At 39.9% G+C, this 19,185-nt stretch overlaps 1 protein-coding gene and 1 pseudogene across 1 annotated transcript in view; both read right to left on the bottom strand.

The window, feature by feature from the left end:
* Positions 1–810: 810 nt before the first annotated feature.
* Positions 811–982, bottom strand: LOC119051759 (uncharacterized; annotated as a pseudogene).
* A 4,897-nt stretch (positions 983–5,879) lies between these two features.
* Positions 5,880–19,185, bottom strand: part of MRPL48 (mitochondrial ribosomal protein L48) — a 42,602-nt gene continuing 29,296 nt past the window's right edge. Inside the window, exons 5-8 of the mRNA XM_037148700.2 lie at positions 15,756–15,925; positions 9,474–9,576; positions 7,490–7,579; positions 5,880–6,184 (exon numbers count right to left, since the gene is read on the bottom strand). Coding sequence (XP_037004595.2) covers positions 6,110–6,184; positions 7,490–7,579; positions 9,474–9,576; positions 15,756–15,925 — 438 coding nt within the window. The 3' untranslated portion in view covers positions 5,880–6,109. The remainder of the gene's footprint in view (positions 6,185–7,489; positions 7,580–9,473; positions 9,577–15,755; positions 15,926–19,185) is intronic.

Below are 19,185 nucleotides of genomic sequence, written 5' to 3'. Positions count from 1 at the left end.
AGCATTGTTTATAATAGTGAATAAATTGTCACAATGTGATCATCATTCCATTAGTAAGGGGAGATTCTAGCAGAGAGGCTAAGTAAAAAGAGCTCCAAACCAGCTCTGGAGGTAGCAGGTTTTGGAGGGCTCCAGCTCTAACGGAGCTAACACTGGGTGGGTAAACAATGTATTTAGGCAAAGCTTGCTCTATTGGCACCCAAGCCTCTTCTGTCAATTAAATAAAGATGAATCCTATTTAATAGGCATACTAAAGGAATTAAATGAGATATATAATAAATGAAAAATTGTTAGCATTTATTGAACTATTAACTAGTATTTATGGAGCATATAAACCAGGCTGTCTGGTTCCAGAGTCTGTGCTCTTATTCCCTGTGATATGCTCTTTTTTATTTTTATTTTATTTTTTAACATTTAAAAAAATTGTTCAAGTACAGTTGTATCCATCCCCCCTCCCCATCCCCCCCGCCCCTGACAATATGCTTTCAAATCCTACTATGCTACTTACTAGTTAGGTGATTTGGGGCAAATTAACATCTCAGGTGTTTTTTTTTCTTTTGTAAAAATATAGTGCCTATCTCATAGGCTTTACAACTAATAAATAAATGTAGACCTTCCTCATAGGGTTGTAGAAAGAATGAGTTAATATTGGTACAGCAGGCCTTTGAATAATGTCTTTTCTTTCAGTGTAATTTTATAATGATGAGAAATGTAGGACCTTAACTCCGCTTATATCAATTAGCTTATATAGTAAAATTGGTTTCATTATGCATAGTTTTTCTTAAAGCCGCAGAACCTATGGATGACGTTAGTGAGTACTTACTATAAAAGAGCTTAGAAACAGTGTCAGGCACTTAGTAAGTAGTCACTAAATGCTGGCTATTATTGTCATTATTCTTTTGTGCTAAGTCACTATCCTGTGTTATTAAACTGATAAGAACAGATACTACACTTGATCTTAGCCAAATGGCCGAGAAGCGATAATATCCTGTGTTATGTTACATCATTTAATCTCTCATAACACTCCATTAACTCACCTTTACAGAGGAGGAAATAAAGGTCAGATTGAGGATTAGACTCCAAGTGTGTCTTCTAAAGCATGTGCTATCATCTGCTCTCTCACAAGCATCTGGTGCCTAGTATGATGCTTAATACAGGAAGTAATCATAATTACTATTTAAATAGTACTTTTTAAAAAGCGGTTTACAAAAAGGAAATTAGTGTTACATTGCCTAGTTTTTTAGATTTTTTTTTTTTTTTTTTTGTCTACAGCTATGTAGCTGGTGTTTAAGTTGGTCCATGCCTGTTCCTATACAATCTATGCCTACCTCTGCAGAGAGGCGCAGTGTGAGGGATGAGTAGAGACTTCTTGGCTGGCTGTTCCCCCTTGGCTAGGCCCAGGGCAGACTCATGATTTGACTCTTCTTTGCAAGGTCCTTAGCTAGGGACTTGGCCTGTGTTCAGTGCAAAGCTGCACTGTAATGTGTTTTACTAGATGAGTAATAAGATACTGCTCACACTCTCCCTCCCTCAGAGGGAGACAAAGTTGCCAGACTAAGTCCTGGGCTGCTGACTTTAGAAATCTAAAGAGCTGGAGCAAGTCCAGGTTGAAACCTTACACTTTCCTGTTGTACTGAATGCTAGGGCTCCCTGCTCCAGCAGGGACTTCAAGCAAGTAGAGGAAGTGGGAAGGATTCTTTTCTTCTGAAAAGTTTTCTTCTGAAAAGCTATCATTCCTCAGAGCCTGTGTATTTTGTTTAAATGTTGAGCTGATTTCCCTAAACCTGAAATGTTAGAGAATGAAAGTTATTCTGGGGATTCATAAGAACTACATGAATCATTTCAGACTTTCCAGGGAGATCAGACATTTGAAGATAAAAACAGCACAAAGAGATCAAAGTACATATGAAACAAGCACAAGGTACATGGGCACCTCCATCCGCAGCACCTTTCCAGCAGGTCTAGTTTTAGACGTGCCCAGTTGCCTGCTCAGAGAGCTTTCCCTCCTTAAATACACCGTGCATCCTAGAAACAGTGGGAACCGGGACCTCAGCATTGCTACAGTGGCGAAAATATCCAGATTTAATTTGTCTCTCTGCAACTAAAACATACTCTTTCAGAATCCACAGCTGGCCATTTCCAGCTGTGTGGTGTGGAAATCGGAATCCTCAGCCAGAGGAAAGGGACTAACATGAAGCTGAGGAATCTACTAGCTGTAACTAGTAAAACTCACCATTTGACCCCAGGTCCTTCTTAAAAATTACTGCTCTACATAAAAATCCATTTCAGAAAAATCTCAGTAATATGTAGCAAACTAGGAATTGAGTGACCTGGAGCTATCCCTGGCTGTCATTGGTTAACTGGGTGACCTTGGACAAGTCTCTTTCCTTCCCAGACCAGTTAGCTCATCTGTACAATGAAGACCAAAACAGATTATCACAAAGGTTATGTGTTGATAGAGCCAAAACTAGCACCCGGTTATCCTCATTCCTAATCCATTGACCTTCCCTCTCTGTGGCCTATTTTTCTTGTCTTTATAGTGGTAATAGGTATAGTTTAACCTTGACTGAGGTATTCAAAACAAAGTATGCTGATGGAGTGAACTGCTGATACATGCAACAGATAAAACTAGGGTAAATGAACGCAGTCAGACACAAAAGGTTACATACTGTGTGACACTTACTATACAGTACTAAAGTACTATATAGTACTATACAGGCAAAACTAATATGGAAACACAAGTGAGATTGGTGGTTGCTTCTGGGAGAAAAATTAATGTAAGGGAACTTCCTTGAATTCTCAAGGGGTGATGGAAGTATTATTTTGATAGAAGTATACAGATTTCATGGGTGGCTGTATTTCGGGACTGATCAAATATACACTTAAAATCTCTTTCACTGTATGTAAATTATACCTCAATGGGGAAAAAAATCTTTCAAAAAAGTATGCTGAAGTTTAGAAGGAAAGGTAATATAACATTTCCTGAGCACTTGCTAGCCCATTATATACATTATCTCCATCTCAAATTTCTAAAAGAGAATTATCCCCATTAACAGATTAGAAAACTAGTTTAATGAGATTAAAGTGATTCACCTGAGTCCTCAAAACTAATACTTGTAGAAATTTAGGAATGGCCCAGGTTTGTCAGCCTCTTTAAAATAGGTTGTCCCAGGGAGGGAGACTTCAACCTAGAGCCGGGAGACTTGCATCCCATTTGATTTCACTGCCATTGGGTCCTAGGGAAGTCCATTTCCCCCTGGGCCTCACTGTAGAAAGTCAAGTGAAGCCTGTAACTACTTTACAGTTACAGGAACTGTAAAGAACTGGAACAGAATAGAGCCCAGAAATAAACCCACACCTTTCTGGTCAATTAATATTTGACAAAGGAGGCAAGAATATACAATGGGGTAAAGATAGTCTGTTCAATAAATGATGTTGGGGAAAATTGGACAGACGTGTGCAAAAAATGAAACTAGACCACCTTCTTACACACAAGAATAAACTCAAAATGGATTAAAGACTTAAAAGTAAGACTTGAAACCAAAAAATCCTGGAAGAAAACACAGACAATAAAATCTTGGACATTTCTCATAGCAATACTTTTTTTTTTTTTGCTATATTTCCTAAAGCAAAAGAAACAAATGGTGCTACATCAAAATAAAAAGTTTTGCACAACAAAGGAGACCATCAACAAAATGAAAAGAGAATCCATTGAATGGGAGAATGTATTCACCAATAATGCATCTAATAAGGGGTTAATATCCAAAATACATAAAGAACTTACACAATTCAACCCCCAAAGAAACAATTCAACCTCCCATTTGCCTACTTGGCTGGCAGGGAAGGAAAAGAACTTGCATGTTAGTGAAGGAAGAAACTGGTGGACAACAGTGAAATCTAGAGTAAAAGCCAAGCTGTTCCAAGGTGCCTTGTAGACTGTAAAATGCAGTTTAATCGGGAGTGCCATTTTTTTGTTAAAATGATTTTAATTATTGGGATGCACATTTTTTAAATATGCAAATAAAAAGCTTTAAAACCTGAAAAAAGTGGGCAAAGAACCTGAATAGACATTTCTCCAAAGAGGACATACAGATGGCCAATAGACATATGAAAAGATGTGCAAAGTCATTAATCATCAAAGAAATGCAAATAAAAACCACAGTGAGATATCATCTCACACCAGTCAGAATGGCTATCATCAATAAACCAATAAACAAGTGCTAGTGAGGATGTGGAGAAAAGGGAATTCTTGTGCACTGTTGGTGGGAATGCAGATTGGTGCAACCACTATGGAAAACAGTATGGAGTTTCCTCAAAAAATAAAAAATGAAACTGCCTTATGACTCAGCAGTTCTACTTCTGGGAATATATCCAGAGAAACCCAAAACACTAATTTGAAATGATATATGCACCTTTGTGTTCACTGCAGTGTTATTTACAATAGCCAAGATTTGGAAGCAGATCAACTGCCTATTAGTAGATGAGTGGATAGAAAACTGTGATGCATTTACACAGTGGAATACTACTCGGCTGTAAAAAGGAAATCTTACCTTTTGCTACAGCATGGATGGACCTGGAGAATATTATGCTAAATGAAATAAACCAGTCAGAGAAAGACAAATATCACATGATTTTACTTATATGTGGAATCTGATGAACAAGATAAACTAACAAAATAGAAAAAGATTCATAGATACAGAGAACAAACTGACAGCTGTCAGAGAGGATGGGGGGGGTAAGAGGCTGGGTGAAATTGTTGAAGGAATTAAGTGCAAAAAAAAAAAACCCTTATAGACATAGACAACAGTATAGTGATTACCAGAGGGAAAGGGAGGTAGGAGCAGGTAGAAGAGGATAAAGGGCGGGTAAATGGTGACAGAAGGAGACTTGACTTTGGTGAATGCACAATACAATACACACATGATGTATTAATAGAATTATCCACTTGAAATACATAATTAACCAATGTCACCCCAATACATTCAATAAATATTTTTAAAAATAGTAAAATGCTCTGAGCTCCCCCAAACTTGTAGGAGTATCTCAGAGAAGCAATGGGGTACAAGGGAGAAAGTTCTGCCACTATCAGCTGTGTCACCCTAGGAAGTCATTTCATCTTTCTGAACCTCAGTTCTTCCATCTCTTGAATTGGGATAATACCACCAACCTCAAGGATAATCTGTATATAGTACACAGCATTTATGAGGGCTCAGTGAATGTGAGATATACTCACACACTCAAGACACTCAAGTGTACTTACACATAGATACTGATCCACCTGCACACTCATACACACCCTAAAAATATGGTAGAGTTTTAGAGCTAACGCAGTACCTGACACAGGGTCTAGCCCAATAAAATGATAGTTTTTCTGTACAAAAGTATGAATGCATTAATACTCAGAACAGGAAAAACACTAAGAGTCACTTCGCATCAGTACCACCTAGAAACTTGTAAAAAGTGCAAATTCTGGGCCCTCACTCAGAATTACTAAATCAGAAAATCTGGAGGTAGAGTCTAGCAATTTGTGTTTTAAAAAGCTCTTCAGGTGATCCTGATGCATCTGAGCACTAATGACTTAGATCAGGGTTTGACTGTTTTTATAAAGGGCCACATACTAAATGTTTTAGCTTTATAGTCTCTGTTACAGCTACTCAACTCTGCCATTGGAGTGTGAAAGCAGCCATAAATGATATGTGAATGAATGAGCATGGCTCTGTTCCAATAAACCTTTATTACGAAAACAGGCTATGAGGTTTTAGAACCAGAGAGAGGTCATGGTTGCACAACACTGTGAATGTATTAAATACCACTGAATTATTCACTTTAAAATGGTTAGTTTTATGGTATGTGAATTTTACCTCAATAATTATTTAAAAAAAAAAACACACCCATCATCAGCAGATTTTTATTAGATGGAGGATACCTAGGGTTGGCTCCAAGGAAAGTGGCAAGTACTTCTCCACAGAGGAGAGGACATATGCCTGACTGTGAAGATTCATATTTGTATCTAAGGGTCTGGGTCCCCTGCTTAACTTTGACCACCCAGCAAGCTCTTCTCCTTGGTACTCAATATCACCAGTGCTGGCACAAAAGAGTCTGTGATGAGCTAGTTCAACTTGGCTAACAATTCTTCTAATTCTGGTCGAGCTTTGAACCTTCCCTTGAAGTCTTCTTCAGAGTGCTAGAGAGAAGAAAAATAAGTGGGAATTACTGCAGAGTTTTCAGTTATTCAAATATGCACAGCATCATAAAAGGATCCACCAGTCACTCTGTAGAGAATAAATCAAATTCAGCTAACTTTTATTGAGTGTCTACTATACTAGACTTGTATTAGGTACCAAAGATTCAAAGCTGAATCGGACTTCCTCTCTGCCTTACATGAACATATGGTCTGGTGAGAGAAGACAGACTTATAACTAGTATGTCACAATTCTGTAAGTATCAGCTCTGACTGATGTGGCTCAGTTGGTTGGGGGTGTCCTGCAAAGCGAAGGGTCACTGGTTTGATTTCCAGTCAGGGCCCATGCATGGGTTGTATGTTCAGTCCCTGGTCTGGGTGCACACTAGGGACAACTGATTGATCTTTCTCCCTCCTTTCCCCTCTCTCAAAATAAACAAACAAATAAATGAATAAAATCTTTGACCCCCCCAAAAAAATCTGTATCACAATAGAAACACTAAAAATAAAAAACAGGAAAGTGGGTTGGCTGGTGGGCGGGAGTTGTGGGGGGAAAAGGCAAACAACTGTAATTGAACAACAACAAAATGATTTTTAAAAAAAGAATACCAAAATCCTCCATTCACAATAGGAAATAACAGACATAGAGACTAGTCAAGTCATCACGACCAGTACATTTTCTCCCTATATACAGATCTAAAATAATAAGCAGAGGCTTAACAAGCATGGGCTCAGAACAGGAGAGCTGCATGCAGCAAATCGCATAAGTTTAAGATAACCTGATGGATCTGTGTCGTAATAAGGATCATGTTGGCAACAAGACCCAAATACTCAATATTTAGGCTAAAGTTCCTAATGTATTCCAAGTTTTCCTCACTGGTATTCTATGCCAAACTTCCTCCTTACTGATATTCTTTATTAAATGTATTCAGTCAGAGTACAGTCAAGCCCCAAAGATCCAAGAAACTTTTCTCTAACGTACATTTCCCTATTTGTGCTCTGATTAGTTATACTGTATGTGATCTTAAAGCATGCTCTTGCTGTACAGCTGTCTGAGGGAGAGAATTGTGAGGTGAGATGGGCTCACCCCTACCATCAGGATGCCGGGTGGATTTTCGCTAGTAGTCTATAACGTATCATCTCTGAAAAGCCAGAATAATGACCACAATAATTCCAGCCTGCACACCTCTCCTGATTATTGTCTGGGCTAAATTATCCACATTTCTTTGTTGTTTCTAAAGCCAGGCAGTCTAGATATTTTGAACACAGGTGAACCACCAGAGGGCCCCTTCTCAAACTAGCACCTACCTCCTTCACTGACAATTTAACTCCTTCAGGAAGATTGCTTTGGATTATTTCCAAGAAAATCTCTGCAAATGTAGCACTCAAACCACTTATCTGCAAAAGGAAAGAAAATGCTCTAAAAGAGGTGCTGAAAGCTAGGCGATTGGGAGACATGACCTGGGTGCAAATATCAGCTCCAGCAGAGTTAGACGACCCTTAGGTGAAGGATTTTCCAGAGCTGGTTTTGGAGCCCAGTCTCTACAGGATTTCTCTTCCTGTCTGCCAGTGTGTCTGCTCGTCAAGAAGGTCATGGCCTATATCTGCTCCTGTAGGCAATGGATGTCATAAGTGGACCAAAGCACTTATCAAGTCCAAGATGACTTTCTGATTCAACTCAAGCTAACCCACATAGACCATGACCTGATTGGTGTCAGACCTTGTGCTGAGAATCCAGGGGTGAATCAGTGTGTGGTAGAAGGGTATGAAGGGCCTGCAGAAAACCACCAGAGAAATACCTACCTAAATTAATCGGGGGAGGTCAAAGAAAGCTTCCAAAAGAGGTAACATCTGAGTGGAGTCTTGAAGAAAAACAAGAGTAAACTGGGAGAATTCAACAGTAGTGGGAGTTTTCAAAACAGAAGAAGCAATATTCAGTAAAATGTGGTGGCACAGCACAATACTGGGGAATTAAAACTAGTTCCATGAGTAGCTTGGATGAATGGGGTGTGGGGAAAATGCAGGAGAATCATGAAGGCAGTTGGGTGCAAATCTAGAGTCCAGACTTGATTCTATGAGCCTCAGTAGTAAGTTAGACCTGTCATTAGATGTATCTCAATTTTTTCCTGATAATATTTAAGAATCAAAGATTTTAAGTGCTTTAGTTATTTTAAAAATTAACATAGATTTCAAGTGTTACTACCTTAACATTCATTACCTTGCTGATATGGTTCTTTTGATATGAATCAAAAAGGGGTGATATCTATTGGAATGTTAGTTCACAATAAAGAGGAATGAAGTACTGATACATGCTACAACATGATAAACCTTGAAAACATGATGCTAAGTGAAAAAAGCTAGACGTAAAAGGCCATATATTGATTGTATAATTCTACTTAAATGAAAGCTCCAGAAGGGGTAAAACCATAGAGGCAGAAAGTAGATTAGTGGTTGCTAGGAGTCAGGAGGACGGGGAAAGAGGAATGATTGCAAATGGATAGAGTTTATTTCAGGGGTGATACAAATGTTCTAACATTGCTGTGATGGTTGCATAACTGACTGTACTAAAACCCATTTAACTGTACAGTTCAGGTGGGTAAATTGTATTGCATGGGAATAAAACTCTCAATAAAGCTGTTATTAAAAAAAGGGAGGTGATGTTAACTGTGAATTTTTTAATAGCTCTGAGCACTCTCATGGTGGTGTGGTTGCAACCACCCATCTGCAGTGCAAAGACAGAGAACCACTGTGAGAGCTTTTAAAGGGAAGCTGCTGAAGGCTTTTAAGCAGGAAAATGACATGATCACAGTGGTATGAGGGTAAAGCAAAGTTGATGGATCTAAAAGATTTTTAGGGGTAGAAACTTTAGAATTTGGTAAATAAATAAATATCAGAGAGCAAAGAAGGATCAAGCATTAGTCTCAAAGGTGTGGAGGAGTCTAGAAAAAAAGGGACATCAGTTCCTCTAAAATTAGTTTTGTAAGCCCTGAGTGTAGGGCACCTGTGGAACACACCAGTGGAGAAGCCAGGAGACAACTGGATATTAGATCAGGACTGGAGATCCAGACATTACCAATATATAATGACAGTTACTGAGCCAGGTGAATGAATGAGATTGTGTAGAGGACAGGTATTACATAAGGAGAGGTAGAGAGACCAAGGACTGAGACCTGGAGAACATCATCATTCAAGGGACAGGCAAGAGGAGGAGACAGGCGTGGCAGAAGAAGGAAAAATGACAGAGAGAACCAGGAAAGGCAAGCACATTTCAGGTTTCTCCCAGAGTGCCTACCTGAACCACTCGCTCATGGGTGGTAAGAACCGCATCCAGGAACATTTTGCTGCCTTGGTCCTGCAGCCGCAACACCTCCATGGTCTTGGTGGGCATCGCATAACTGAGGAAAGGAAGAGTCAGCTATGGGGAGGGCTCCCTTAAGCCAGCAGCACCACTTCAGTCAGGGTAGTCCCTGATACAGCCACTGCTGCGTGCACAGGTCCTGGAATCCAGGGCTAAGTACTCAGATCCTCTCAAACCTCCTCCCGAAGTCTCCAACCCCCCTGAGGGCACAGGTGATGTCTAACACTTTTCTACATCCCTAACCTCACCGAATATAACAATCTGAATAAAGCTTGGTGATTAATAAGTATTTGCTGCTACTACAGAATAGCCAGTTCTAAAAGAATCAAGCACACAGGTATGATTTGGAGGCTAACTTTGGGTATTTCACCTCTTCTACAGAAATAAGGCCTGAAACCTAATTGTTTCAGAGAAAGATTTCTCAACCTCAGCACTACTGACATTTTAGATCAGACAGTTCTTGGTTGTGGGAGGCTGGCCTACACATCCCTAACCTCTACCCCCCACATGCCAGCAGTACCTGCAAGTGGTGGCACTCAAAATTATCTCTAGACATTGTTAAATGTCCCCTGATTGAGAACCACTGCTATAGAATCAGTGCCCACTATACTCAGCTCCAGCGGATCTATGTGCCACAGTGGGAAGAACACTGGACCTGGGGTCTAGTCTTGGCTTTGCCACTCATTAGCAATATTTACTACAGCAGGTCGCTGCTCCCTCAGAAGAGGATTCCAATCTAGGCCCATAAATAGAGTACTGTGGGGGCTAGGTCTGATGGATGGCTACACAGAAATATGGCAGTAGTGTTCATCTTATAAAAAGGTCCATCAAACTGAAGACAAATAGAGTCATAATAACAGCAGAATTCCTGAATTTTCATGCCATGAAAAGCTTCACTAATCAGGAGCAGGGGGACATGCCCTCTACAGACGAACTGCTACCAAAGGAATTTTGGTGCGATGGAACATGGCTTAGAGGCATGACAGTCAGTCTTGGATTTAAATGTCGGCTCTGCTACTTATTGCCCATTTGACCTTGGACAAATCAGCTTTCTGAGTCTCAGACTTTTCAGCTATAAAATGAAGATAATAATATCTAGTTATAGGGTTGTTGCAATGATTACTTGAGATTACATAATAATTTGCCTGGCCCAAATGCCAGTTCCCTTGCTCCTGTGAACAGTAAGTAAATGCTAGGTATTGCAAACTCTTCCAGGTAGCCTCCCTAAATAACATTCCCTGCTTTTCAGCACAATCTCTGATCTCTTCCAATTCAAATTTGATAGTAGTTTCTCTATATTACAAAAACATTCATAGCCTTGTAATGGGAGATCAAGTAAAACAACTATGTAAAAGCTTTCAAGAAAGTAAAAAGCACTATAAAATGGTATTTTTTCCTTTTTGACATTCTGCACATAAGTCTGACTAATTAAAGGGAGTTGTTCATTCCTGCCACTGAGTATACATTTTATTCTTATGTACTTTATAAATATTTCATTGATTTGTTCATTCATAATATTCAATAAACATTTACTGAGAGCCTCTTCTGTCCTAAGCACTCTGGTGGGCGATATATGTAGCCCTTGCTTTCAAGGAGTTCACTAAGAGTGTTTTAGAGAAACAGGTAAGTACATGAACATCTTCAATTCAAAGACAATAATAGGTATGTACCAAATATTATAGGGACAATAGGGAGAGAAGAGGGGTTCCGGGAAGGCTTCATAGGTGAAGTAGTGCTTTATCAAGATCTAAAGAATGGATAGATAGATGTGTTTGCCCCCAAAAGTGTAGCAGTTACTACAAAGGCAAGGAGGCATGAGAGACTCTCAGACAACCAACAGAAAAACCAGACATAGTTTGATAGGGGAATACTGGGAACTCTGGTCATTTCAAAGTAGAATAGACCTTTGAGTTGTAAGAGTACAGGTAATTTTCCATTAATGTCTATCCTTTTCCATACCTTCCAAATTTTCTTCAATAAACATTACTTGGATGATCACAGTAAAGACAGATGGGAAGAAATGAAATAAATGAATTTCAAGAGTCAATCTAACATGACAAAATAATGCTACCTTTTGGGAGTACTGCCTGAGACATGACAGATGGGGAGCTGGCTGGAGTGCTAGGGAACTTAAGAATCTATGGACTCTGCAACATATAAATTATACCTTCATTTTAAATAATGTAAGGGGACTTAAAGAACAAACAAATGGAAAGAGTAGCCTTACAGACAGTGATGCTGAGTGATGATGTTTCTCTCCACAGAGCACAGGGGCTACATCAGCTTCAGGCTTGGAAGCTGCTCCCAGCTGAGTAAGATTTCCATCTCTCCAGGCAACTGCTCAGCAAGGGAGGCAGGCAAATTAAGGGACCTGCATGAGAGGCCCCTTCCTCTCCTCTCCTAGGTGAGTAGCAGCTACAGCAAAGCAGACCATTTATAGAACAAAGGCCTGTGCACTGCTCCCCCACTCAATTCCTTCTCAAGGTCAAAGCCCTACCCCACCCCCCTCAGAGGAAAAATGGATTATAATGAAATGAAAATCAGGATAAAAAATGATTTCATCTCTGAAAAGCTGGGCAGTGAGAATGCCAAACAATTTGGTAGTCTGAAAACCTCAATCAATGCAGAGAAATGAGTTGCTGAAAATAAACATCTCTTTATGCTCTGTGCTATTTGGAACAAAGAGCCACCAAAAAACAGCACATCATTCATTCTGCTGTTCTAGGAATCATGTCCATGTCTAGTGGATCTCGGTCCAAGTCAATGGATATTTATTCATTGCCTACTATATGTCAGGTACTGGGCAAGGTCTTAGGGTTAGACTGCTGAGGGAGGCAGAAACAGTCCTTGCCTTAACGATCTTAGAGTCTAATAAGGAAGACCAGTAAAAGTCAATTAACTACAAGGGTAAGGAATGCCGCTATGAAAGGGAAGTTATGCAACCTTCACTTGTACTAAATATGTAACATAGGACCTAATTTAATGAGGTTCTCTGAAGTGACATTCAAGATGAAACCTAAGGAGAAAACAGGAGTTAGTTAGGTGATGGGGAAAGAGTATTATAAGCTCTAGAGAGCAAATGCAACGTGTGTGGGTGGGAAGTGACAAAAACAAAGCCAGTATAATGGGAGGAAGAGGGAGAAGAAAGTATGAGTTAGGTGAAGAGAAGCAAGCCCAGGCGATGGGACACCTAGTAAGCCATATGAGGACTTTCAATTTGATCCTAAAGGAATTTAAACATGAGAGTGACATGATCTTACTTCCATTCTGGAAAGATCGCACTGAAATCTGTGTGATGAACCAGTTAGGAGGAATTGAGAATTTGAAAACAAAAAGTGGGTGGAAATCCAGACCTTGCCATTTATTAGGTATGTGACTATAGGCAAATAATAGTAATAATAATAATAATAATAATGGCAGCCAAGAGATGCTGGAAGTGTTGTAAGCACTTTAAATATATTAACTCCCTAATTTTTACTATAGTCTTTTTAGGTAAGTACTTTAATTAACCCTATTTTACAGATGCGGAAACTAAGTAAACTGCCCAATGTCACACAATAAGAATGCAGCAGAGCACATGTAAAACCTAGGTGGCCTGGCTCCAGAGTTGAGCTTTGATTCATTATGTGCAACATGCTTGTTTGAATTAAGTAACAATATACAAAAAATCAGCACAGTGGCTGGTTGACAGGAGGTGCTCAACAAATGCAGCCAGAGCTTTTTACAGTTGGGTTTTATTTTTTTAAATATATTTTATTGATTATGCCATTACAGTTGTTCTATTCCCCCCCTTAATTCCCCTCCACCCTGCACATCGCCTCCCCCACCATTCCCCCCTTTAGTTTATGACCACGTGTCTCAAATTCTTTAGATTCTATATCTCCCCTACTATTCTTGCCCTCCCCCTATCTATTTTCTACCTACCATCTATGCTACTTATTTTCTGTACCTTCTCCCCTCTTCTCCTTCTCCCAATCCCCTGTTGCTAACCCTCCATGTGATCTTCATTTCTATGGTTCTGCTCCTGATCTAGCTGTCCTCTTAGTTTGCTTTTGTTTTAGGTGTGGTTGTTAATAACTGTGAGGTTGCTGTCCTTTCACTGTTCATCTTTTTTATCTTCTTTTTCTTAGGTAAGCCCCTTTAACATTTCATATAATAAGGGCTTGGTGATGAGGAACTCCTTGAATTTGATCTTATCTGAGAAGCACTTTATCTGCCCTTCCATTCTAAATGAAAGCTTTGCTGGATAGAGCGATCTTGGATGTAGGTCTTTGGATTTCATGACTCGGAATACCTCTTTCCAGCCCCTTCTTGCCTGTAAGATGTCTTTTGAGAAATCAGCTGACAGTCTGATGGGAACTCCTTTGTAGGTGACTGTCCCCTTATGTCTTGCTGATTCTAGAATTCTCTCCTTCATTTTAATCTTGGCTAATGTAATTATGATGTGTCTTGGTGTGTTCCTCCTTGGGTCCAACTTCTTTGGGACTCTCTGAGCTTCCTGGATTTCCTGGAAGTCTACTTCCTTTGCCAGATTGGGGAAGTTCTCTCTTATTATTTGTTCAAATAAGGTTTCCACTAGTACCCAAAATACCCAAAATAATTTTAAAAAAGAACAAAGCTGTAGTTTCAATAGTCAAGCTACAGTAATCAAGACAGTGTAGTACTGGTGTAAGCACAGATATATAGATCAGTGTAATGGAATAGAGTACAGAAATGGATCTATATATACATGGTTAATTGACTTTCAGAAGGTGCTAAGATAATTCAATGGAAGAACAAAATCTTTTTAACATATGGCACAAGAGCAATTGGTTAGGTACCTTTTTAAAAAGATTTTATTTATTTATTTTAGACATAGGGGAAACATCAATCAGGTTCCTCTCATAAGCGCCCAGATCGGGGACCAAACCTGAAATGTGCCCTGACCAGGAATCAAACTGGCGACCTTCTGCTTTGCAGGATGATGCCCAACTAACTAAGCCACACTGGTCAGAGCTCGAAGTTATTTTTTGAAAATGTACCTAACCAGCCCTGACTGGCATGGCTCAGTGGACTGAGAGCCAGACTGTGAAGCAAAAAGTTGCTGGTTAGATTCCCAGTCAGGGCACATGCCTGGGTTGTGCACCAGGTCCCTAGTAGGGGCATGTGAGAGGCAAACACACATTGATGTTTCTCTCCCTCTCTTTCTCCCCTCTCTCTAAAATTAAATAAATAAAATCTTTAAAAAAAAAAGAAGATGGCAAGATAAGTCATAGACAGGGAGAAAATATTTGCAAAACTCATACTGAAAAATAACTGGTATTCAAAAATAGGTTGCAAGAACTTGCATAATTCAGCAATAAAAAACAACCCAATTTATGAAACAGGAGATTTAAACATGCCATCAAAGATACACAGAAGGTAAATAAAGACACAAAAAGATGCTCAACATCATTTATTTACTAGGAAAGTGAAAATTAAAACCACTATGAGATACCACTATGTATGCATTAGAATACCTTAAAAAAAAAACTGACAATACCAAGTGCCAACTAGGATAAGGACATACTGGAACACTCATATGTTGCTGGTGGGAATACAAATGGTAAAGCCAATTTGGGAAACAGTTTGGTGGTTTCTTATAAAGTTAAACATACATTCTCTATACAATCACAAAAGTGCAGTCTTAGGTAGTTATCCAGGAGAAAAGAAGACAAATGACCCACAAAACCTATACAAGAATGATTATGGCAGCTTTGTTCATTATTACAAATAAATTGGAAACAATGCAAATGTATATCAACTGATGAGTGAATGGATAAGCCAATTAAAGCTGTTTAATGGAACATGGCACACTAATACAATACTTAAAAAAACATGGAAGAGTCTTAAACACAGTACGCTAAATGAAAGAGGCCAGATGAAGAGCTACATATTGTATGGTTCTACTTACGTGATGTTTCTGGAGAACTTAAAACACCATGGGCAGAAAATCAGTTCATGGTTGCAAGGGACTTGAGGGAAAAAGGGGAGGAGACGTACTACACTACACTGGGGCATCAGGGAACTTCTAGGGTTAAATAAAAACGGTTCTATATCTTGATTGTAGCAAACTATATACCTAAAAAGGGTGAATTTTACTACATGTAAGTTATATCTCAAAACCTCAATTAACAAAAACGAAGCACAGCATGCTACCCACACAAAGAATAATTCATGCGAAGGCATCCTTCATACCTTTCCTCCACTTTAATGGAGAGATGGTTGCAGAGGTTGTGAACATACTGGGCATAACTCTCTGCCAGGGCCATGTCATACGCAGTCAGGTGAATGTTCAGAACCCCGTACTCATAATCTGTCCCCACATTAATGGGTGTCACTTCCACTTTTCCCCTCTTCTTCTTGGGCTGAACAGAAAACAAAGAAAGAAAGATAAATCAAACTTATATAAGATATTCTAATCATACCATATGATTATTTTTAAAAATTAATCTTTCATATAAATTTGTTTACCACTTTTCTCTCAGGTTACCATGCCTACAAAATAAAGTTTTGGAAACAAATGGGTAGCTTCCCTTGCCAGTCTGGGCTGTGAAATCGGCCAAGGAAGGAAATGGAATATTCCTGGCATTATTGTAAGATGAACACAGGTGTCTTCTACAATTAACTTGTTTTGAGACTCACCTCCCATATCTGGCCCTTAGTTTCCCAATTTTTAAACTGATGGGCTTATGCTAGGTAACAGAATCTTAATCTAGAACCCATAGAGGAATTTCAAGGAGTCCATCAACCCCAAAATTTATGTGCAAAATTTTACACATGTGCACATTTTTGAGAGAATCCTTTGCTTTCACCAGAATCTTAGAGAAATCAGTTGCAAGGAAACTCAGCATTAGTTCTCTTCTAGTCCCCCTAGCTTTAAAATTCTATTTAAAATATGATTATTTACACAGTCTTCCTTTTAAGAATTGAGAGATGGGAAACTTTTTCTACTTTTCCCTTTCATGTAAAGTGTTGCTTCGCTGCATATGAGCTTGTGCAAGCTGCTGTTAAAAAGTTAAAATGAAGCCTGGGAACGTATATCAGGATCAGCAAAATTTCTCAACTGTAAATAATCAAACTTAAATGCCCATCAAGATGGGGGCTTGTTAAATAAATCATGGAACATCCATACAATAGTACACTATGGAGCTATAAGAAGGAATAAGGAACTTCTTTATGTATTGATATGGAAAGGCCTTTGAAGTAGACTAGATGAGAAAAGCAAACTGTAGAATAATGTATTCACATTATCGTCATACACATTAAAAAAGGGTAGGTGTGTGTGTGTATTACATACATATTTATTTGCTTGTATATCCAAAAAGCCTGTAAATATCTTTGCTCTCTCAGTAACTTCCCTTTTCACTTTTTAATGGTGTATTTTGATGAGCAATTCTTTTAATGCAGTTCAATTTACTCACCCTTTTATGGTTATAGTGACTTTTTAAAATTCCTCACCTGAGGATATGTTTATTGATTTTAGAGATAAGAGGAAGGGGGAGGGGGAGAGACAGAGAGTGATAGAGACAGACAGAGACAGAGACAGACAGAGATCGTTTGGATGCCTTCTGTACACACCCTGACCAGGGATGGAAACTGCAACCTAGTTATGTGCTGTGACCCAGAATTGAACCTGCAGTCTTTTGGTGTAGGGGACAGATCTATAGCTCATTTTCTTAAAAAGATTTTATTTATTTATTTTTAGAGAAAGGGGAAGGGAGGGAGAAAGAGGGAGAGAACATCAGATGAGAGATACATCTATTGGTTGTGTTTTGCATGCTCCCAACAGGGGACATGGACCCACAACCCAGGCATGTTTCCTGACTGGGAACTGAACCAGCGACCTTTCAGTTTGCAGGCTAGCACTCAATCCACTGAGCCACACCAGCCAGGGCACTATAGTCTATTTCTAAGTAATTTCGTGTACGGTGTGAAATAGGAGTCAGGAGCCATTTTTTCCCCACACGATCACCAGCCCAGTTAATCCAGCACCGCTGCAGTGTCATCTTGATCATCTAAGTGTCCACAGACACACAGGTCTGTCCCTGTGCTTCTTATTCTGTTCCATTGGGCTACTTGTCTGTCCTTGAGCCAAAACCACACAGTCCTAATTATTGGAGATTTATAATAAGTCTAAATAGTTGATAGAGCGACTCTCTCACATCACTGCTCCCCAGGGCAGTCTAGGAGCCGGGACCCAATGGGGGGAAGCCAGGGGAGGACTAAGAAACAGTCCTTCACAAGGCCGGTAGGACTGATGACAGGCCTGATCTCATGAGGGTGTTTTGAAGAACACACTGTATGCAAGGTAGTTAAAACAGTCTGTAGCACACATTTAAGCACTCAATAAATATGAAATTTTAGTACTATTTTTATTTTTATATTCCTCATATCTAGCACAGGGCCTGGCAGAAAAGAACATACAATGAATCACTATTTTAGAATTTTAGAACAGGACAGCATTTAGAGATAATTTTGTCCTAGTTCTTCATCTGTGCAGGGTGAGTAAGTATATGAAGCCGAGAGATTAAGTCTCCCAAAGTCACACAGCCAGACAGCGCAGAGGCTGAGAACTAAAACCCAGACTTCCTGACCACCCCCATACCCCACCGCCCCCATGCAGGGATTTTTCTACTGCAGCCTCTGCGTTCCTGAAGTTCTTAACAGTGGTGTCCACCCCAGGATCCTAGAGTTTGCAGTGAGTGAGACACCATCCTCCAGAGACCAACTGTCTTGGGTCAGGGGCTTGGCTCTCTCTTCCTCAGAGCCCCCCACACCCGAGGCCAACAGCACCAATCCAGGCTTTCCGTCCTGACGGTCAGCACTGCAGTCAGAGCTGTGGTGAATGCTAACGTCAGAATGCAATGGGGAGAGGCTGAAATTTTCCAGCAGTGAGGGGAGGAGCTTCTCAGAAGCCTTTTCTTAACCAGACAAAATGCCAGGGCTTTTCAAAGGTGTTGCTTTGGGGAATAAAAAAAGAAAGCTGAGTCCAGTATCCCTCTTGGCAACTTGCTTGCTTTTCCTTGTTGGCCTAGATATGCCTGGAGTGATCCACACCCACCGTCAGGAGCCCATTGTGATATTATATTTTAGTTCTGAGCCAGGGCACAGAATATCCAGCAGAGCTTGACTGCACAGAAGCTCAGTCCCTAGTTCCTATAATTTCATCTGCACAATCTTTCTCACATCTTTCCCTGCTTTTCTATTATGACTGTCTGAGTTCAGGCATTTGTGACTGCTGTGAGAGTTACTAAAGATACCTGTGCTGGGATGTACCTGACTTGAGCTGTGTCTGGGGGTCCACCATGACTGCACAGGAAGGAGAGCCAGGCAGGAAGAAAAGGGAGGGTGGGAGGAAGGTCCAGGCCAGATGAACTGCTGTCCACCGTCAAACTCTGGCACTCCTGTGAGTGACCTGGATTCACTGTGGGGTGGCCCAGGGTGGCCATTCTGAGATCCCTGTAGGAATGCACTATGATCCCCCAAATGGATGGTGGAATAAATTTCTAAACCATTCTTGTACAGAAATGGCCACATTATTACCCTGTTTTACAGATAGAAAACTGAGATCCTCTGAAGGCACACTGCTTGCCCAAGGTTACTGGGAAACTTTGCTGGGAAAGAG

Source organism: Artibeus jamaicensis, unplaced genomic scaffold (assembly GCF_021234435.1).
Source record: "Artibeus jamaicensis isolate MK-2021 breed Jamaican fruit bat unplaced genomic scaffold, CSHL_Jam_final contig_64, whole genome shotgun sequence".
NCBI classification, from domain to species: domain Eukaryota; kingdom Metazoa; phylum Chordata; class Mammalia; order Chiroptera; family Phyllostomidae; genus Artibeus; species Artibeus jamaicensis.
Note: the sequence above shows the minus strand (reverse complement) of the source record. Positions and strands in the feature narration are given on the sequence as shown.